The following is a 23,318-nucleotide window of genomic DNA, read 5'->3' as shown; positions in this document are numbered from 1 at the left end:
GTTTGTGGGGCAGTTTAATCTGATCTCAGTAAAATCATTGCAAAATTACTTAAAACTAACAATAAGTCTACTTTTTTGTCTTTGTATTAGTTATTAATATACTAATTACCAATGTTGTACCCACTTCAGATTCAGCAGTTCTATCGCTTTCGGTCTCGGGTATTTCATTTCAACGGTTACGGTCTCGGTTCAGCATTATCGGTCTCCGGATATTTGTTATACATGATCAATTTACTAACAGGCACATAAAATAAAGAGGTGTCGCACTACAATTCGGGCCCAGGAAATTATATTAGATACAAACAGAACCGTAGCAACATTAATACTATTATAATCATTTTTTTTATTAAATACATTCATTATGAGCAATCCAAGGGCTCAAAAAAAAAACAACGATGTTCAATTTGAACAAAACTTTTACTCAGTCCAACATTTATTTCTGTGGGTTATGCATAACTGACCACAGTAGTAATAACAATGTTGCTAAACATTTGGTTACAACTTGCAGCTGACATACCAAGCACATGGGGTTTCTATTCACCTCTGTGAAAATATCCATTTTTCTTGTAAAATCCAACCTTTTTTGTCCACCTTTCTCCTTTTTGAGAAAGACATTTAGCAGTAGTGGGTGTGAGGCTTAAGGAAAAATATATTAATAATGTGATTGCAGACAACTGGTGTTAATTCCGCCAATTTGTTGCTTTTATGTTGTCTATGATTACTAAAACACACGTATGTGAATTATCGGGCCGTATGTTTAACATCCCTGCTTTAAGAAGAAGCATTTTATGAAGAAATAATTAATTACATTTATCATCCTTTATGTAATTCAATTCATTTATTATTATTAAATGTAAACAATTAAACTGTATTAATATAATATAAATTTTACACCTAGAATACTCTAAAAAGCAAATGAAAAAAATGACAACACGTAGTGTTTTATTAGATCTTTGAGCTATTTTCTCTTTCTTTTCGTGTCTTTGAAGACAAAACAAAAAATGGGGGACATTTTGAAATCCCCATATTTCTACATATAAAAATATAACAGTTGTACCAACTCTCATGCTGCTTCGCTATACAATTAAATAAAGAAAAGAAAAGCAATGAATAGATATCAGAACACAGAGAAATTGAGATTTAATCTCAATCCATGAAGTTCTTGTACATAAATATCAATATGATTTATGGTCGTGACTTTAAAAAGTTTCTTGTACGGCAAGTGGGGCGGATTGAGGACTTTCCTTTTTCCTCTTGAAGTGAGCCTGTATCTCTTTTTCATTTTTATCTTTTGTCTCGGGTATAAATTTGAGGATGTAGAGGAAACCAAGGAGACTCAGTCCTCCATAGAGCCAAAACACACCACGGATGTGGATAATGCCAATGAGAAGGCCAAATGTGTATGTAAGGAGAAAGGAAATGAGACAAACAAAACCAACCGAGAGACTTGTCGCGAGGCTTCGAATTTTTGAGGGAAGTATTTCAGCTGCTGTGACCCATGTTAGTGCACCATAGCCAAGGTTAAAAGCAAAGATATAGATCATTAAGTCCACTAAAGGGAGCCAACTGATGTTATCTGTTATCAAAGAAAGAAACAAAAAAAAAAACACGATTATTTCTTATACGAGATTTGAGCATTTACTTATTCCGAACATAGTATATTATTTATAGAACTCACCAAGGGAATGATGCTTTATTTCTTTGAGGTGAAAGTAGACTCCCATGACAATGAGTGTAAAAGAAATCCCAAGGGATGATACGGAGAGCATTGTTCTTCGTCGCATTTTGCTTACTAGAAATAGTGTACACATGTTGGATAGTAGTAAGGCGATTCCAACACAAACTGTTCCTAGAAATTGGTCAGAGCTCCCAGCGGCAGCAGTAAAAATATCAACTGTATAATTTAGGATAATGGAAATTCCTGAGAATTGGGAAAAAAGCATGAGGCCCAAGGATATAAATAAGGGGCTCCATATCTCTCTTCCTCCCCATAATAGATCTCTCATAGAGTTCGAAGAAGTATGCAACAATGCATTTTGTAGGTCATTCATTTCAGAGTCTATATTCCAGTTCGGACCCCGAATGAATTGAATCACTTTTTGAGCTTCATCAATCTTCCTGACGTGAATAAGAAATGTTGGTGATTCGGGACAAGGAAGAAGAGCAATAAAAAAAGGAATATTCACTGTACCCAGTATCCCTGCAAGTATTCTCCAATTTGTAATATAAGCTCCAAGAATTTGGCATGTAAGAACTCCTAAAGCTCCAAATAGTGCAGGAATCACTCCGGACAAACCCCTTGTATCAGGAGTGGATATTTCAATCAGGTACAGAGTTGAAATAGTAGTCGCATAGCCCAGACCACAGCCAGAGAAAAACCTTCCGGCTTGTAAAGAAATCACATTGGGTGCAAACGCTATAAGAGAGAAACTTAAAGTAAGGGATCCACAAGTTCCTATAATACAACTCCATTTCCGCCCAATGATATTTGCAAGTGGCCCCGCTGAGAGACTTCCCAGAAGCATTCCGAAGGACGGAATGCTAGCATAAAGGGATTGATCAGACTCATCTAAATTAAGGAGAGCCCACCCTGTGAAGGTCGTATCATTCGTATCTTTGAGTGTGGTGTTATGGACCAATCGTGGGAGTGTCACGGCACCAAATGGAATCGTCGTGCCACTAATAAAATTACCAATGCTTATGACAATGACTATAAGGATCTGAATCAATTTTCGAGGACTCTTCCCTAGGTTATTCCTTTCGATTGAGTGTTCATCTGTAAGTCCTTGTGAACTAAAATACAAACAATAATTCAATTGATAACGAGTAATGGAGTAATGAGAAGACTTACTTAATTTTAAAACACAAAAAGCAACAAGATAATAAGTAAAATATGTAACGAGTAATCATTTCTTCTAAATTTGAATGACTCAGAAGATAATAAATCTAATCTAATCATGTGATTATAATTGATGTAATATAATTGTAATTTAATACATTTAAAAATTGTAATACGTCATCAAAAATCGGATACATATTATTTTTATCTTTTAACAACATACGTAATCATATTTGATACATGAGTTTTGGAATAATAATAATCTATTTAAATTTGCTTAAACTTTTTGACTATAAATCTGTATGAATACAATTAAAATATATAATTTATTACTTAATGTTGCAAACGATTTTAGGAAAAAATGTCGAGGAAAGAATGGCAATTAAAAAAACCAAAAGAAAAAAAAAGAAGAAAAGTCACTATGTGGAAAAAATGGCAAGATTCTTATAAACTCATACGACCAATGTACTGGGTAGTTTAGGTAAATCCGGACTACCTTTAACTGTATTCTGATCAATAATGGAAAGGAAGTAGAGGATTGAAATTTTATTTACAAGTTCTAATATTACAAAAGAAAAAATGAATTGAATGTGTTTGCCATTTTCGCCAATCATTCGCTCAATACGAGGCCTAAAGGATTTGCAAGCATTGACAACGTCCGTAGGGGAGACTTTATTCCAGCACTTGATGATGGAGCCTTCAAGGAGTCGATCTTTTTGTGTTAATTGGCATGATTCTAACTTCCCTAAAAGAAGTAATCCATGGGATTGATATATGGGGAGCTAGAGGGCCATGTATGGGGTCCCAAAATGGCACCTTCTCTTCTTTCAACAAGTTTTGTGTCTTGCGAGCCTTGTGAGAAGGGGGCAAATCTTGTTGAAACAGGAACTCGACAACATTATCCTCAGCTTTTATACAATGTATCAGTTAGTCAGACAGGAGTTCATAGTACCTATCCCCACACACCCTCTTCTTTGGGTGAAATAAGGTAGGGGTGCATGACACTGTCCTTACTCCAAAAGGTCATTATGCTGGCAGATGGTTTTAAAGACGTGGGGGACATTGGCTCTCTGTGTGGCTTACCATGCGTGGTTCTGGATGTTTTGGGATCTTTCGACAGTCCATTGTTTCTCATCCGAATAAAAGATGATTCGGAACCATGGGACTTCAAATCGTTCAGCAATGTTCTACCGTGGGCAGCCGGGGTGGGTTTCATTTTGTCTGTAAGGATATGTCTTCTGTAGAGACTGCAAAGGTTGTTCTTCTTTCCTTCCTTCATCCTCTCCTCTTCTTGTTCTTATTATTATTGAATGTTCCATATATATATATGCATTATGAAGTACTCTTCCATGTGTTGATATTATAAATAGCCGGTCATCTTTTATGTGATCAGAGTAGTGTATTATGTACCAGAATATAATATACATGTGTTCCTTGTACATCCAACCTTTTTCTTTTTCATCCACGTTCCGCCACACTCTTTTTCCTTTCTCTTGGTTGAAGTGGATTCCAATCTAATTAAATAGTATGCATCGCTATCGTCACAAAATTAGCGACGAAGATGGGATATTCTGTCAATACAGCATTGGCGATGAGGATGGGATCCGTTCAACGTGACCTTCCTGATGTAGGATCGTCGGTGAAGTTAGCCCTGCTAGATTTTGGTAGCCCTTTTTAGTCGAATGGGAGAATCCTTTTGTCTCTCCGAAAGACGGAACAATTATGGTTGTGCCTGGTATTGGGCCTCGTGGAGGATGAACTCTAACTATGGTCAATGAATAGGGGTGAGGTGCGTGTCCAAGTGAGGGACCAAATCACCCAGTGTGGGATTGATTCTCAGGAGTTTCTCATCTCCAATGTTGCTACTCTCCCGTTCACTCCATTGGTTGGTGAATGTGTACCCCTGGAGAAGATTCTTGTTCCTCCCAGGGACGGGCGAGGTGCTTGTGTTCCGTTTGTAGAGGGTTATTGAAGAATTTTGTTCTTCTTTCTCCGTTGCGCGTGCTGGGAGTACGACACGTCTATAGAGATAAAGTAAATGGTCCAAAGTATCGCTCGGGGGCGTGCTTTAAACAGAATGGCCTTGACTGTGTGCAGGTGTGGATGGTTTTATGCTGGCCGCACTCGAATTTTTTAAATTATTTTAATTTGATTATCCGTGCATAGTTATGGATGGAACAGGGATTAACAGGCTTCTGTTTATGAAGTGATACATAAAAAAACTACATGCATGGGTTTGGGGGGGGAGGGGTGTGATGTAGTGTATTTAGAAACTGCATAGGTTCTTCTTTCCTTCCATCGTCCCCTCCTCTTCTTGTTCTTATTATTAATTAATGTTCCATATATATATGCATTATGAAGTACTCTTCCATGTATTGATAGTATAAATAGTTGGTAATCTTTTAAGTGATCAGAGTAGTGTAATACGTACAAGAATATAATATACATATGTTCCTTGAAAATCTACCTTTGTCCTATTACACCACATTACTCCTCTTTCTCTCGGTCGTCCTGGATTCCTGTTCATTAATATAGATTGCGTCTTACACACATTCTCAAGACAACAGTTATGATCCAGTATGTGTCACAAGAACATTGGCTTGGCTGTGGCGACGCAAACCAATGAGAGGATTCGGAGAGGCAGTCAAAGGTCGGGTCATTGGAGAGCGAGGGAAAAATGTAAAGCTCTGTACGGTTGTATCAATCTGAAATTCCAATAGAACATTGGTTTTCGTCTCTTCATAAACCTCCTTTCTTGTTCAAAGAGAACGAAACAGCCTGCATTGCGTAGTTCCTCATAGGACTCGAATCCTCAAAGTTGTATATCTAGGAATGTAAATTCATACTTCCAATGGATATCGAGCTAAGTTATGAGAACCATAAAAAGTGTCTTATTAGCTCTTTCAACAAATTTTTATTCGTATTTTTTAGTATGATATAATGACATTTGAATAAGTAACTACGTTTGTAATAGTGATCTTCACTAATATCTGAGAATATTAATATATAAAGCATTCATTCATTTCAATTTCGAATAAGAATTCTGCTCCAATTTCATTAAATTGTGAACCAAATATTAATGTAAATACTTTTTTAATGACGACAGAAAGGTTTCTAAAAAAGTTATTTGAGACTTATGTTAATATAGTTTAGTTAATTGCGATGCGTATGGTTGGGGCAACCCTAGAGGAAGGTTTTAAGCCTTCAAAATTTTTTAGGTGCCTTATATTTCTCAATATATAGTACTAATGCTTTTTCGTGAATCCTGTTCAATATGAATAATCCTCCATGTCTTAATGATATTATAGTTAATAGAATTAAGTGTAAAGCACTTCTTCCATTCGAATCGCTGTCATGTTTGTTTATTTTTCTTTTATGTTAATATATATTATATTGCTGAAAGATATTATATCAGTTTATAAGAATCTTGCCATTTTTTCTACATAGTTATAATTTGAAAACAAATTGAAATTAGATTTTTTTTTTAAACATGACCATAATTTTGTAAAATATTATGACAGTTCTTATTCAGGACTAAGGACTGTAGCTCTGTCGAGTTTAGTCTGAGTCCGGTCCAGTTCAGTCCTAAAAAATTATAAAGCTTGGTCCTTGATGACATCACTCAACTTTTTTTTAAAACTTTTCTAGTACCGATAGTCTCAAGGACTGGTCCGAAGGACTTATAGAACCGGTCCTAAGACAAAACTGGATTGAATAAATATGGACTGACAAAACACTAGTTGAGACATTAATAATGCTTTTAAATTAATATGTAAATAAATAAATGCAAATTTCTTACCTCTCTTCGTTATTTGGTAAGAATAGTTTGTTTTCTTCTTCATTTGAATGCGAGGCTGACATATGGATGACGGAGGAGGATGACGTTTTTTAAATAGGACTAAGAAGTGTAAACTACTTTTCCCACTCGCTTTGATTACTAGTTATTCATTTAATGAAATAATAAGGAGTTGTAAACTTGCCTAGATAAAATGGACGAGTGAGGAATGTGAAGACGAATAAATAGTATCAAGTTTAATTCATAGCAAAAGTTGTTTTCCCTTCCTTCAATTATTATTATTATTCCATACAGAGTATGTGCTTGCCATAAACATAATGGCTACTTGAGTAGCCATTATCCAACTGAAGGAGTGTAAGAAAGGAGCAAGGAAAACTCTTTTTCAAATAAAATTTCCTCAACTAATTTATTTAAGTAAGATTATAAATATGATCATGATTATTCTTTAGTAGGTAAGTACAAAAAGAAGAGTAGATAGTTGAAATTCAACTATTGCACCCTTTTACTAATAAGGGAATAACATTATAAGAAATATATTAAAGGAATAGGAGGAGAGAGATCTGTACTTTTCGAGATATTCGGGCACTTTGGAGGATCATAAAAGTAAATTGAAAGTCTCATTATTTGGATTAGGTTGTGAGTTTGTCTCTTAGGAAGTATTCCGGGAGGGAGACTCGGAGTCGATCTGTGAACTGAGGGATGAGATCACATCTCATTAAGTTTTGTTTTTTAAACATGCCCAAAAATTTTTGCAATTTTCATCATTACTTTTTCTCTAGTCTTTTATCAACTATATCAATGAATGTTCATGCTTTTTTAATGTACTTAAATAGCTCACCATGTCCAAATACCGATTAATTGCGGATTCATCAACGCGTCCCTAACTCATATATGACATTTTTTTGCATATCATAACATCTAAAGAGAAATCTAAATAAAAAAAGTATATGCAGCGATTAAAAAAGGAAAAAAAACAGTTGATGCGCGTGCTCTTTTTTCTTTTTTGTTCATTATTCAATCAGTCGTGGAGGTGTGTTAACTTCTCCCTCTAAAACAATAATTATCAGTAAATTGATTTAAAAATACAAATTAAAATAAATATATATGAATTTAAATATTTCCCTGTACAATTTGTATTTTAAATGTAGAAATCCTCTTTGTAGCAGTAACTCATTTTCTCCTCCAAAAATCATGTCACAGACAGCTGATATCAACAAAAGTGTTACTTCAGGTGTATCATATATTTTGCTCCCCCCTTCTCCTTCCACTTTTACAAAAAAACAAAACAACACAATTTCTACTTATTACTACTCATTAACGACATTAAATTAAAGTACAAGGGTTTGAAACTTCAAAATATACCTATTACTATTGAAGATTGTATTCACAATGTATGATGGTATATACTCGTATAAGGGATTAATCATTCCCTTTTTGCTTCAAGATGTAAAGGATAAATAATGGCTTGGGATGCATGCATGTCTCATAATTATTGATATACATAATGGGTTAATGGCCTCGAGGATGAAGGAATGAAATGTCTAACTTAAGGAAATTTCCTTGCAAATAATATTCATTATATATTCCACCCATTGCCATTCTTTACATATTATAATGTGAATCAATATATAAATTGTGAAATAGCCGGTTAGCTGCAATATTTGATTTATTTCTCTCCGAGATATTTAAGGAGTTATTTATATACTTAATTTGAAAAACTGGATCCCTTCATCACCTTATTTGCTCTCAATAATAATTTATGACATTCTTCCAGGTCTTCTATTCACGCATGTTTAAAAGGCAATTAAAAGTTCCTCAACTTGTTTTGTATTTTTAATATTCCTATTAATATAACCTACACATGGATTTCAAAAACATGATATTACATACTTATGATTACCAAAATGATTGAGTAATAATGACTCTCTAAAATTACGATGTTTAAGAGTTCAATTTGGGGCTCAGCCGAACGGTTAATTCGAATAACTTGTTGATAGAACTTGACGAGTATTCATTGAAGACTATGAATGTAATCTCAAATCATTCTAGCTTGTTTTTGTGTTGACAGAACATATATATATATATATATATTCTTAACAGCTCTTCTCATATACCATTGATGGTAAAATATCCAAATAAGTTATACTTTGGCATACGAGTTTAATTAGTTACTGGACGGAGTTTGCAAGTCTAACTAGTTAGCTGGGACACTCGTTCCTCAAAGTATTACTGTATGTATGTTTGAGGAAATGACTCTAAATAGGTAGTCAATTTGAAATATAAAATCTATGAAACTCCAATAATAAATATATAAAATCTAAGAAGTTTGATTGTAAATTCTGTACAAGTTACAATCAAAAATGAGATGACATATTTTAAACGAAAAAATAAATAAAAAGTCAGACTTATGATTTGAATATCTATTAGATCCGTGGAACTTAAACTTTTTACCTACATTACAGAATTTCAGAAAACCAATAAAGACATTGGAGAAATGTAATGACTTTATATATATAACTATAACTATAAGTAAACTACTCAAATGACTTTAAAAAAACCAACCATCGTTTCTGTATATGACATACTACTCTAATAAAAAAGAAACCCTTATTTTTTAATTTCGAATTCAATTCTCATTCTAATTTCAATTTTTTTATTTTATTATCTTGGTTCCAATGTTCACAGCGTCTGTTGATATTATCAGTCATTTTGCATGGTTATCATGTCTTTGAGATATCCTTAGGTTATCAGTCTTTTGTTTTGCTCCGTAATTTTCTACTATTGAGAAAAAAAAATAGACGAATAAATAAATTGCTAAAAAAATATTAATTGAATTGAGAATGAATAGTGGTCCACACCTAACCCTTAGGCGGCCACAATTAAGATATTCCTGCACTAGATTATCAAATTACATGCAATGAAATTGTATCTTGATCAGATTCTTAATGATGGAATTGCTTGGAAGGAATTGTTTACTATTCAAATTACCACGAGTCATTTCAGAAATTTTATAGATTGCCAGTGTTGGATACAGATTAAGTATAAGTAAATATTAGAATTACTCTATCGGACATAGGAATAGTCTTGGAAGTCCATATATATAAAGTAATTTTCTTTGTCTAGCATCGAACCTACGCACATTAAGATCAAGAGAATCATTTACTCTGAGCGCATTGACAATTGAACTACGTCCATCCATGAAATGAAGATAATTTTTTTTTGTCAAATCACAGTCACTTAATGACCTCTTGATGGGGAAAAAAATATCATTGAAACATGCTAAATTTTAGACTGATGTGTTTGATGTTTTTGGATTCCATAAGTGATAACACCACAAACAACAGACTTATAAATATATATACTATATGATAAAGTAGGCTTAGCCCCCCTTCCAAAAAAAAGGGATAGGGACAACATTACGTAGAATCGACCCAACATTACTTGTTAGATGATTAAAGGATGTCACTATGAGAGCAACTCTTCCCCTGATACACGTATACTGTACGGGTACACGCACGATAGATTTGCTAACCCGCTTTTTCCCTCTCAATCGATTCTAACTTAGAAAATATATTCTTGTGTCAAAAATTGTAACATTTGAGCAACATTCATAAATGGTTTGCCCAGGTTAGGTTGACTCTTAAACTTTTGGCTCAAATTGGAAATATCTCGACATTTGCTGACGTTTTTTGCGGACAAATGAATCGTAGAATAAATGTAAATTTTACCATGTCCGTATGTTAGTATCATTTGTAAATTAAGTACTTTATAATATAAATAATCTAATAGTTGTTAAAAAGGATTGAATATTGAAACTAAAAGTAAAAAACATCCTGTAAAGGATTGTTGCAAAATGTATTTATCCTTATAGAGAATGTTGGCTTTGCAATTTAATACTATTAGAATAAATCGGAAATATCGTATTTTGATCGGCTAATTTTTCAATATTGATTTGCTATGTCATAAAAATTCAAAGAATTTTGAAAAGCCCAGTATATGTAGATATTTGAGCATAACCGTCTGTCAGATATTTTATTTTTCAAAAAAAAAAAAAAAAAAAAAAAAAAAAAAGAAAGTAATCTCATATTAGAGTTGGAATAATGAAAATAAATATTTTTCGTGTGTTGGATTCGAGTTTTTGAGAATGTCCACATTGTAAATTCTCCTGTCTAATATATAAACTCTTCTTTTAGTTGTTATTTACTGTCCTTTAATGAGGGGGGAGGATATTAGAAATTTAACTCAACTAACAGGAATCTTTTCATTATTCGAATTCAAATAAAATCGAATTTTCCCAAAAAATATTTCAAGTTCTAGTTATTTTTATATAATTGTGGACTTTAGGCTTAGTTTTTCCTTCCAAATTCCAGTAATTCTCAAATCAAACACTAGATTTGACATATACAGAGCATGGAACACTTAAATGAATACAAAAAGGCCCCTGATTACGCTTGGGGGAGTTGATACAAACCTATATTTTGCCTCTTCCCGAAAAAATGTAACTCTGCCGAAAAGTTTAGTTTAGTTTTTTTTTATTAACAAAAACTAAGTTATTTGTCATTTTTATAAAATTTTATCTGTCAAATTTGGGATTTATAAAAAATACATTATATCAAAAATGTCAAAGATTTGTTAAAAAGTCCCTTCCCCTCAAAGAAAAATCCTATTCACAGCCCTAAATACATACCCACGCAATGAGGAAGGGGAAGCTTTTTTTTATTATGTACACGTGTAGTTCTGTATTGAATTTAAAATAAAAGAAATCAGGGATTTACGACGCACAATAAATTAAATTGTTATATACTTTACTTTTCTGAAGTGTTGAAATTCTTTATTTTTTTGTTAGTCTAAAAATCTATGTACACAATTGAAACTACGAAATGATCACTTACTTATGTTATAATATGTCGTAGACTTTATACATTATTCTAAGCCTATTCATTTTTTTGAGACAGACAGACGCAGGAGTAGGGAAGACATTTATTTGATAGCGATTCTCTCTCCATGTGGAAACTGTCTGTTCTTTCTTCTTCAAAGAATTGAGTACAATAGAACGTATTGTATATATTGCCAGAGAGGGAGGAAATTGTCATGGTAGAAAGCTCTGCTCTACATGTTTGTGAACTATTATAAGTCGTGAATCAAGTAGTTTGAACGAGAACTAAAAAGAGTTTGTTCCCCCGACATTCATTGGAAGAGGGTGTTTGTTTGTGGATGAGATGGATGGATAGGGTTGTAAATCTTAAGCATTTTTTTGAAAAAACGGTGGAGTTTTTTGGTTGTTGGCAATCTAAAGAGTGTTTTTTTTATTGTTTCATTCTTGGAGAGAGGACATGTTTTTGTAAGGAAAAAAAAACCGCGAGAAAAAGGCGGGAGCGAGACGTTCAGTACTACTGAATTAAGACCCTTCGTAATATCAACTGTCTGTTATATGATTTTTTCGGAGGGGGAAGATAATTAATTACTACTATAAAGAGGAGAACATTATAAATTCAAAATAGTATTAATGGTGTAAAAATATTATAATTGTACTTAAATTAATATACTTTTATTTCATTATTCATTTTTAAAACAATTGACACCAAGGATAGGTAATAATGCTTACTTCAGAGAGAGAAGTTAATACCAATATTTAATAACATTTAAAAAATGAGTAAAAAAGAAGAAATAGCAACAACCGTATTTCCTTTTCTAATTTTTAAGGATAATTGAATAATTACAAAATTGGCAATTTTACTCTTGAATGAATGGAAGTAACGCTGATAATTTGTGATGGAGTTATAAGTCGTGATAGAAATCGTTCACATTTCGGGAAATATGAATCAAAATCAACATGGTAAACATGATTTGTCTGGTTAATTCCGATAACGAACGAGATTCTGTACTGCTAAATAGAGTTAACGTCATTTTTTTTTTTCGTTGACTTTTCTTCTTAGAGGGACTGGGTGCGTCTAGCCACACGAGATTGAGCAATGCAAAATTACTCTAAATTACTAAAATTACTTCTAAAAGTTGTAGATAATCAGATTTAAGGTCATTATTATTACTGAGATTTGTCTCTATCTGACAATTTTAAGAATGATTTGGTAGAGAGCAGCTTAGTTGATGTTTTATTAGATCAGATATAGGAGAGGATGGACGGGGAGAAGGACATAAGCAAGGCGATGAGCAGGAAACACTCTGAGTCCAACAAGAACTTAAAATTATAACTCTGCAACAAATCCTCAGGGTTATCCATTGTCTTTTATGAGCACCCGCAAATGTTCAATCTGGGTTCGTATATCATTGGATGCAGTAGAAAATGAAAAATTAATCTTCAGAAATTAGAATAATTATGATAATAGCACTATTCAGTTCACCAACTCAAAAAAAAAAAAAAAAAAAACGGAGGATCTAAAAAATGACTCCGATTTTCATTACTAGTTATAAGTGTCACTTGCTATTAGACTCAGAGTAGAATTGACAGCAGACAAATTTTTTCCTATAACCTTTCGTCTCATAGATGCTTGCAGCCAATCAAATTAATGTAACAGCTAAGCTGCTCTACTCCAAAATATTATTCAAATTCTCAGGGTTACCATGTTATCATTATTTATTTTTTAACAAGCCCATTGGATATTCATCATTAGTAATGAAATACAAAAATACGAACGGGAAATAATAACAAGTGTAAGTTTCCTGGGGAACATCCTTTTATTTGACAATTTCATAGCACACGTTTTCTCCTAATAATGCGCCAATAGCTTCCTGGACTCCAGTTTCTTAATTAGTACATTCATCAACTTTAGTAACTGCTGAGATTTATTTGTTAATTCATTTTTATGAAAGATTGATTATTGAATTAAGAATGAATTTAGAGGAAGGTGTTTTAATCAAAGTCATACAACTTTAGTCGCTATATTTGAACAAAATATTATAAAAAAGAATGTTGCTTTATCAATATTAAGGGATTATATGATTTATTTTATCTATTGGACACATTTTTTTTATTGTTTCGACTTAAGGAACTTTTTTACCCTAGCGGAAAAATCTCTTACATTGAGATTCAACCGTACTAAAAACCGTAAAATGGGAGATTTTTTGTTTTCAAAGTCCATTTGTGACAAAACATTAGTTTCTTGAACTATTAAGCATGGTTAGGTCCTTAAAGTATTTTATACATTAATAAAAAGTATAAAATATATACATCAAGACATGAATTAAATAAGAAAATTAAGTAGGCCCAGTATTGACGCTATTTATACTGCAATCTTTGCAAGTTCATTCATATACAGGACGCAGCAGCATGATTTCTTTTTTCATAATGCGTGGGCATCAGGCTGTAAAAGTATTAAGAGGGTGGGTGTGGTTTGATTCTAGAGAGAAGATTCTGAAGCTTTCTTGGAAATATAGTCGATCGCAATCATGTGTTGTAATAGTGAAGAACGTAAGTTTGCTCTCGAATATAAATATTGTCAAAAAATGAATTGACAAAATATTTTCTAAATACTGCTATTTAATTCTTGAATTTTGATAAGAACGATTTATGAAAATCAAGTTAATAGCTTCAATTTATAATATAACAAAAAGGTTCTTTATTCAATTCATTTTCATAATTTAAAATTTAGAAATTCTTTGAACGTGAATCATTCCACACATAATAGTGATAGAAAGTTGATGCTATCAGATAAAGGGTCATGCCAGAATTTTAAATAGGTAATATTTGTTCAAATGGAGTAATTAAGATCGGATTAATTTTAATTAAAAAATGACATTTTTAAGACCTTTGAAAAATTATAAAATCTCTCACTGAAAAGTTATTCGAAAAGAAACAAAAAAAATCAAAGGGTATATCGAAGTTCGGTGTAAGGACAACGTCAACTATATGATATGAATATTCGTTCTAATTTTTGTATTTTTGCGTTTGAGGGCTGTCCTCAGAAATTATGAGAACTGTTTTTTAAAAAGGTTGGGTCAAATGGGTGTATTTAAGTTTTCAATCATAACTCTTCAGTTTCAAATAGTACGAAATTTGCTTTAAATAATATTAAAGGAATACATCACCTAATCAGTTAGAAATTTTTATAGTACTCTCTGGATAAAAACTTGATTCGTAATCTAGAATGTGTATGCTAAATACATGGTCAACGCTTCGAAGTAGCAGGTAAATCGTCAATAAAAATAATGTCTTAATTATTGCAATTGCCATTGGCAGCGCCCAAAAATACTAACCCAATCAAAATAAATAATGAAATGGGAAGAGGCATGAAACAGGTTTTTTTTTTAAATGGATATGCATGAAATTCCTACATTATTAGTTACATTAAAACGTTAAAAGCATTAACATATTTGCTTCATTGCGAGGAAAAAAAAATGACTCAGGAATTTATTATTAGTTATGTAGTTTTTTTGAAAATTTATGCAGGTACACAGTAATTAGTATTAAAACCCGGTCCAAAACAATTAAAAATATTAAATCCGCCAAGAAATAGTCCTATAGGCCTTATTTTATAATAAGATAACGAGTGTATTGACATACATGGTTTTATTTATAATTCAAAAGATAAAAATAATCTAACAAAGAAACAAGATATTTGTTCTGATTTTTTAAAATTTTCTTTTTCAACATCGTCTCCTCGTAAGTCTACACACTTCTGCCAGCGATGCTCCCATCACCATAAACTTATATATATATAATTGTGAACAGAACGCAATATTTACCGACATTCAGCGGAACGTGATTATTTAAAAAAAAATCAAGGGTTGAAATGAGAAAAACAGAATTGCTGAGAATGTGGATGAAATATTTTTGTATCACTTCTTATTTATTCGGTCTAGTCCAGTCTTTGGAACGGTTCTATCAGTCCTAGGGACCGGTCCTTGTGACTGTTAGTCCTATGGGTTTGTCAGATACTATAAATAATTTTAAAAAAGAAGAAATAAAGTTATGTGACGTCGTCAAGGAACAAACTTTACGGACTGCAGTCTTCAGTCCTAAAGAAGGATTGACACAACACTAGGATGAACCGAAGGAAAATCCACCATTTGACCTGGATAATGAGCTAGAATAGTCCATTGAGGTAGCTACCACCACTGGCTCTAGTGGCCTATTGCATGTACCAGATACTCTCAAAGTTAGGAAGAAGAACAGCTATATTTGAGGCTCTATTAAGTATTCTTCCTATCATTGTTGAAAGGGCAAAGTGATTCAGACTACCAGAAAACATTATCTTAATACAAAATTATATACCTCAGAATGAGCTACTCGAGTCTATGATCGTGTAGTTGGCTGACTACCTAAAAAAAAGTAATATAATATCTACTCAGTGGTTACTTAGAGGACATATCACATTTGTCAATTTTATTTAAAAACAAATGATATGAGATAACTTTTTTATAAAATATATCGACTAGATTAACAGGACCAAAAAATGAAGTAGATCCAATGGAACTTTTTTTTGTGTTCAAGGCCGGAACCACAGCTGTTTACTTGTGCCGCACAGTATATTCTAGAAAGTTGTTAGTATTCAAATGTTTTATATGCTTTAGTATACTGTATAAGTTTGCCTGTACGTCCTACTTTCTCTTTCTATCCGCAAATTGGAGACAACAAAAGCGGAAATTCAATAATTGTAAACTTTTAATAATAGGGATGAATCGTCGGAAGCGAAGAATATGTTATTGCTAGAAATAGGATTTTATAGGAGCGGTAGAAAGAGGTACAAGCCATACATATGGTCATTCTGAATTAAGAACATTTTTAACATGAGCTCCCTGTTATATAATTTTGTGGAGGATAAAATGAACTACTGCTATAAAGAGGAGAAACTTCTACACTTAAAATAGCATTAATGAAGGGAAATTATTGTAATTATATTTTAATTCATATATATATATTCTATTTTGCATTTGAAAAACAATTTACACCAAAGATAGACGAGAATTCTCCTTCAGAGAAATATGTTAACACAACCACTACCTGTTAAATAAGGAATTAAAAGAATCAAACGTCGAATAAAAATACGTTGAATGGATAAGACGTCGACCGTAAAAAAAGGCCGGCAAATATTATAATTCAAAATATGAAAAACTGTTTCTACGACATTTCACTCCAGACATTTCCAGCCCGAGATATTTACCCCACCATCCTTACATAAACAAACAGTAAGGAATTCTTACAAACCCCCATTTATACCCAGAAGTTTGGGGCTATTTTGGGTATCGCCGGCCTCAAAATGAGATCAAACACGAAATAGTCTAAAATTTCGGAGACCCTGGAGAATGCAGGTGAGATAAATTTAAATAGTATCGGTGGGTCTCATCCCATTTTGGGCCAGGTTATACCCGAAAACAACTCAAACATTTGGGGTACTTATGGGTTGTGAAAGCTCATAGCGGTTGCTTAAATAGTGGCGGTGGGTTTCATCCCATTTTGGGACACGGCGGTGACTGAAAATAGTCCCAACATGTATAAGAGGGGTGGGGAGGGTCCCTTACTGAAACCATATATAGGAATGGTTATGCTGGGTTATGTTTTAGGAAGGTAATGTCTGAATGAGATATATCACAACACCATTTGGAGTAACCCTTTATTTTATAATCTACAGTCTACCTTCTGTCAGTCGGCGTTTTGTCTGGTAGACGTTTAGTCTATTCGACGTTTTGTCCCTTCAAAGCACCCATTGGAGACACATAAAAGACGATGGAAGGTCTCATTATGTATAGGACGTTGTGTGTTTGTCTCTTATGAAGCATTAAGGGGGGAAGAGTAGAGCTACTCTGAGTCTATCCGTGGACTGAGGAAAGAGGCCGGAGGAGATCACATCTCATTACACATATGGCGAATTAATGATCCGTCTGTTATTAATTGGAATATGAATACCATATGATATTAAATACATTCATTAAGCAACATGTTACAAATATTTATTTATTTAAGAAAAATAGACCACGTTAAACCTTGTAATAGTAAAATATGTCCAGAGGCATTTAAGTGTGATTTTTTTTACTCTTCTTTTTACAATGGGGTTATGACTTATATTATAAATACTGACTTTTGTAGTTAATTATTAATGTATTACTTTGAACATAGATAATTAGATTGGTTAATCCCAGTAAAATATTTGATGAGTTTTTGAACGATGACTCAAAATTCACTAATAATTTTTGTTTAAAGTCATTCAATAATTTTTGTCCAGCAAAAACAAACAGAAAAATATATAAATGATGTAACGTAATGTTTTTTTTATTACTTTAACATTATAAAAACGCCACATACTACCTTCAACAGGTATAAATATTTCCTTTTATACATTAAATTATGTTATTGAACAATTGTTGAAGTTGAATAGCTAAATCAAAACAGGATAGTTAATATGAAAAAAAGGACACTAATGGGAAACAGTTTATAGTCATTATACCGAAATAAATTATGTAATATAACATTTATATGCTATAAGGAAATTCAATTTCATATACAATGTGGTGTGTCAATATAAAAGCAATCTTGAACATTGGGTAGAGCGAAACCCTCCTCCTAAATCTATTTGATTTATGTATCTCAATTTTTTCCAAAGTTATGGTCGATTATATACATTTTTAATGTTTTGTACTATCTAGACCTTGACCTCTCAAAATTTAATGGTCTCTTACTTTGACCATTGATATTACTCGTATTAAGTTTGACCAAAATAGATTTGTAACTTTTGTCGTAATCTTGGTGACGAACAACAAACAAACAAACAGAATAAAAACATAACCTCCATTCAACTCATAGAGTGACGATACTGAGCAATAGCAAAGGAAATTCTTAGATACTGCGACAGCTGACAAGAGAAAATCTCAATTTATTTTGTTACTTATAAGATATGTACATACGAGTATAGAGTCTGTTATAATTGTTTTTATTAAAGTACTAATGATATAACTCATTACATAATTGGCAAATAGTTATAGACATAGGTCGACATAAGTTCGAAAAACATGTGACACAGCTTTCACTCGAAATGGTTACCCCTAGCCTTGTCCACAGCCCGAACTCTCTGGAAAAGACTTACATGTTGAATCGCACCATGACCACGGGGATGTAGTCCCATGTAGCTTCCGGTTTGGCCTTCAGGTCATCCAAATTCTTGTTGGGGATCACACAGGCTCTGCTCTCAAGGATGGACCACATGGAGTAATACATAAGGTTTAGGCTGGAAAGGGAGCAGACTGTCTTGTCCCTGAACCCACGCAAATTGGTCTCACATCACCGCGTCTCTTTGATTGTACGGGAGGGAGCATAATCCTGTTGGAAGGTATATGGTTCATTCTGGAAGTGTTATGGGGCCCAGGGAACAATAACTTCCTCCAGGATGGTGCTGATGTACTCCTTGGTGTTGATTTTCACCCCGGCCGGTACAAACACTAAGGGGGACTTCCTTGCCTCAGTCACAGCCTCCCAAACCATCACATATTGTGGTTTCTCCACTCTGTTGACTCCGTGGTCACCCAATTACCTTATTTGGCCAGAATGGGCTCACTTTGGGGTTAAAAACCTGTCCCACAGTTACAATCTTCTCCTCACGGAATACAATGTTGGGAGCCGTGCCATTCCTCAGCTTCTGAAGAATAACATTGCTTCTCTCAAGTCTTTTAGCCTTGTACTTGCTTAATAGATGCTGTTGCCTTTTCGAATCCTAAGGATATATGCCAAAGTCATATCGAATTAGGTCTATCGAATGAGGTCTCTCATTGTTGTTGCATCCATGTTGAAATGCTTGGTCATCTTGGTGAAGTTCCTCCTGGGATTGCTTGCAATCCTTGCCTTAATAAATTCCTTGACGACTCTGGAATTCTTTTCTGACCTTGATCAGCCTAATTTGGGGAAGTCCTTGATATATTAAGTCTCCTCGCACCTCTTCATGATTCTCTTGATGAGTATGGGGTTGACCTCCAGGTTCTTCAGATTCCTCAAGAAGGCTGGTCGAGATTTGCATTCAGGTACTCCTTTGTTATGGCATCTCTCTTGACTTCCATTGTGGTGAGCAAACTCTTATTTTATTCAAAACTGTTTGTTTTTATCTAGTTTTGACCCAAATAGTGTTTAAACATAATATCTGGGAACTTTACATATAATTATATTACATAAAGTTAACTTAACAGGACTTTCCGTGAAACCGTGTAGTCGTCCCAGGTTGAACATACTGACTTTTGTAGCCTATAATTGTACCTCCAGAGCGGCAGTTTTAACAAAATCGTCCAAATATCGTAACAATTCTCAGATCAATCATGTGGATTCTGACCCTGAGCAAGAAACGATTCCAGAAGCTGGTAATAAAATTAAGAAGGAGAGTGAGGAATGTCCCAAAAATAAAAGTGTATGCCTTTTGGCTTAAGTATTTTCATTTTTGGGTCTAATATCTTATTTAATTCTGTTAGGAATCTAAATATTTGAATCATAGTTCCAGAACATCTTTAAGAATTTTTGAGTTATCCTTATTAAGGATAATTTATTTGTGTTATAGTCTTAGAAAAATAGTAGAAATGGACTAAGTCTACTGTATTAATGTTAACTTGCTTCCACATCAATCAATTAGATCAAGTTATCTTAGTAAAATAAAATAATTTTTCATTTATGCTTCCTGATTAATCTACATAAATCCATGAATGTCTATGAACCGTTTAATTATTTTGATTTGCTCTATTTACTAAGGATATTAGTAAATAACAGTTCATGATGGCATCTCATCATGTAGAATATTAATCAATTAATCCTAAAATATATCTTTCATTTGTTATTCTTTAAGGATAGTGATGCTACATTTTAACCCTTTGGTAATCAACACTTTAATATAGAGTTTTGTAGTCATAAGTAGCTATAGCATTAACTGACTTAAAGGTTCCCTTGTAGCACAATGCTCCTTCATTTAGAAATCTCAAACGGTTATTGTCTAATTGTATTATTAAAAAAATATAGATGATTTCATTTACATTTTTAAAGTTTTCTACAGAGTTTAAGTCAAAAATAGGAAGTTGTACATTTGTTGACAAATCCAAGGTGACTTTAATGACAAGTTATCTTGGGCAAATCAAAATATATTATTGGAGGTATTGTTGTATACAATAATTTATAAAAGCACATTAAAATTGAGTCAAAATAATATTAAAACCTTTAAATATATAAATGCGATCATAATTATGTAACTTTATTTTTAATATGAAAAAACTACGAACTTTTTTTGTCTATTAAACAAACTTTATCAGTGAATTCTAAAGGAGTACGGTTTCTTTGAACGGAGTTTAGGCAAAAACAATAATTTCTAATACTATCTGGAGGAGCACAAGCTCCAATAACGCAACCTATTCTAGTGTAAAACATCTTTCTTTAATTTTTTGTTTTTCGATAAATTTGAAATTATAAACTCATATGAACTTTGTACAATTATAAGAATATTTTGTCGTAGATTTATTCTAATATAACGTGGTAATATTTGAAATCCTAAAAATCAGTTTTGAGCAAAAGAATGTAAGGAAAGAATAATTACTAGAAATTATATTATTTTGATCATTCTAAAGTCATCAATTGGGGATATGAGTAATCGATATCGTCTGTATGAAGTTTTATATCCCTTTGTGTTCGGCAACTAACTTATAGATACATTATCATCGTTATTAATTAATTAGACATAAATTATATTATTATTCAAAGATCAATGGAGGATATATATTTAATATTATTTGAATTAAACATACTATATAATCTTGTATAAACCCGATCTGAAGTTGACACTCTATTTTTTAATTAGATATGAATAGTTGGATTAATTGCTTAAAATACCACTTGATGTTAATATAAAATTACAACTACTTCAAATAGTATACCCTTATAATTGTACAAAGTTCATATGAGTTTACCAAGTTGAATTTATCGTCAAAAATAATATTTTTCAACACAACAGGTTGCGTAATTTAAGGTTGTGCTCCTCCAGATAGTATTCATAATATCTGGAGGAGCACAAGCTCGTATAACGCAACCAGCTCTCGTGAAAAACATAAATTTTGATGAAAAAATCAAGTTGGTAAGCTAATATAATTTTATATCTATAATATTTGTAGTGGTCGTAATTTTATAAAACGTCACTTGATATTTTAATGGACTCTTTTATTTTAAGGTAATATTTGAATTATTATAGTCATCGTAATGAATTTATTGCATTATATTTGTAGATCAATCGAGAAATAATATTTTATAGTAATTAATTATTTGAATGATACCTACTTCATAGTAATCTTGCACAAACATGAACTAAAGTTGATATTTTATTATTAAAAGTGCAAATTCTTCCGTTCCATTAATTAATGAAATATTTTTTGAAAGCTCACTTTCGATTAACTTGCTGTATGTATTGAATCAGTCCATTATTTTTTGCTCGAGAATAACTTTTGGGGATTTTAAATATGAGCCTAAAATGGAAGAGTTGATTAAATTACCACGTTATGTTAATAATAAAAATATAACTACAACAAATATTATAGTTCGATAATTGTACATAGTTTATATTCGTTTGCCAATAGGAGGTTTTTCTTAAAAAAGAAGTTTTTCACCACAACAGGTTGCGTGATTAGCGCCTGTACTCCTCCACATAATATGAGGCCTCATTGTTTTGGTGTTTATTAAAATATTGTTTATAATAACATAATAATTGTTCATAATGACCATGAATTCTGAGTAATGTACGCATTACTACAATTTAAAACGACATTAACGCAAAATTACTAAATGGAGGGAGGGGCGGGGAGAATGGATATTATATAACTCATAAATATTTTTTTTTTTACTTTTAAATATATTAATTGAACAGACACACTCCCAAAAATGCATTATATTTCTCCACGACAAAAACATTACTATAATCTATAAAATAAACATCGTACAAAAACATCAAAAAAGGGACAAAAAACAAAATGATATAAATGAATAGTGTAATAAACATATATAAAACTTTGCATTACCATTCAACAACCATTTTGTGCTGCTTTCATCACTTTATAAGTTTATAAACAGAAGTATTTCCAATGCCCCATCTTTTTTTTTTAGCAATTCACGTAACTGCAGCACAAAATATTAAGATTGACTTTAATATTATCAGAAACAGCGTCATAACGGTACTTTTGAGCACTTCAACTCACGAAACCTTTTTTATGTATGACGTTAAACACTCATTTTCTACGTCAGAGAACACAGAAATGATTATAGAGCGTCCTTTTTTGTGTGCTTGACAGGAGTGCACAATAATGAACACTTTCACGAACGTCATAAATTGCATCATAATTGATGTGACGCTATTTTGGTGGCTCAAAAAGGATTATCTTCATAAAGAGAACAAATTTATATTAAATCTTGATGAAACTCCATCAAATGGCTTCAATAATAAAAGAATACCTTACATCTGCATTAAATACTACTTGATGCCAACTATGAACACTAAAATTTGGAGTAAATCAAAGAAATATGTACTGAAAGTCCATATGAAATTGGTAGATTTGTATAATTAACTTTTTGGGAGGATCGGTTAGGGACAAAAGGAGCGAGATAATTAGAGAAAGATATCTTATTGTTTCCATTACAATAGTTAATTTGTATTAACAACATGGAAATAAGATTGTATAACGATGTAATAACATATCTTTAACTAATTTTCCCATGAATAATAAAAAAAT

General features: G+C 32.5%; 1 protein-coding gene across 9 annotated transcripts; it reads right to left on the bottom strand.

Annotated features, from left to right (window-relative positions):
• Positions 1 to 819: 819 nt before the first annotated feature.
• Positions 820 to 22,838, bottom strand: LOC121123958 (facilitated trehalose transporter Tret1). Of its 9 annotated transcripts, XM_040719042.2 has the most exons (5): positions 22,611 to 22,838; positions 21,877 to 22,061; positions 6,639 to 6,819; positions 1,679 to 2,793; positions 820 to 1,576 (listed from the first exon to the last, which is right to left on the bottom strand). In XM_040719042.2, exons 3-5 carry the CDS (start codon positions 6,698 to 6,700, stop codon positions 1,200 to 1,202), a joined length of 1,554 nt encoding a protein of 517 aa, XP_040574976.1. In that variant the 5' UTR covers positions 6,701 to 6,819; positions 21,877 to 22,061; positions 22,611 to 22,838; the 3' UTR covers positions 820 to 1,199. The 9 variants fall into 9 exon arrangements, with proteins under 9 accessions (XP_040574976.1, XP_040574980.1, XP_040574978.1 ...); XM_040719046.2 differs by lacking the exon at positions 6,639 to 6,819 and having other exon boundaries at positions 22,611 to 22,805; XM_040719044.2 differs by lacking the exon at positions 21,877 to 22,061 and having other exon boundaries at positions 22,611 to 22,805.
• Between the last annotated feature and the right edge of the window lie 480 nt (positions 22,839 to 23,318).

This window comes from Lepeophtheirus salmonis, chromosome 9 (assembly GCF_016086655.4).
Source record: "Lepeophtheirus salmonis chromosome 9, UVic_Lsal_1.4, whole genome shotgun sequence".
Lineage (NCBI taxonomy): Eukaryota > Metazoa > Arthropoda > Copepoda > Siphonostomatoida > Caligidae > Lepeophtheirus > Lepeophtheirus salmonis.
Note: the sequence above shows the minus strand (reverse complement) of the source record. Positions and strands in the feature narration are given on the sequence as shown.

Excerpts from the sequence above, each read along its gene's own strand:
- LOC121123958 (XM_040719042.2), bottom strand. The coding sequence starts at position 6,700 with ATGTCAGCCTCGCATTCAAATGAAGAAGAAAACAAACTATTCTTACCA. Across the intron at positions 2,794-6,638 it reads TTACCAAATAACGAAGAGAG|TTCACAAGGACTTACAGATG; the intron begins GTAAGAAATTTG and ends TTTGTATTTTAG. Across the intron at positions 1,577-1,678 it reads AATAAAGCATCATTCCCTTG|ATAACATCAGTTGGCTCCCT; the intron begins GTGAGTTCTATA and ends CTTTGATAACAG.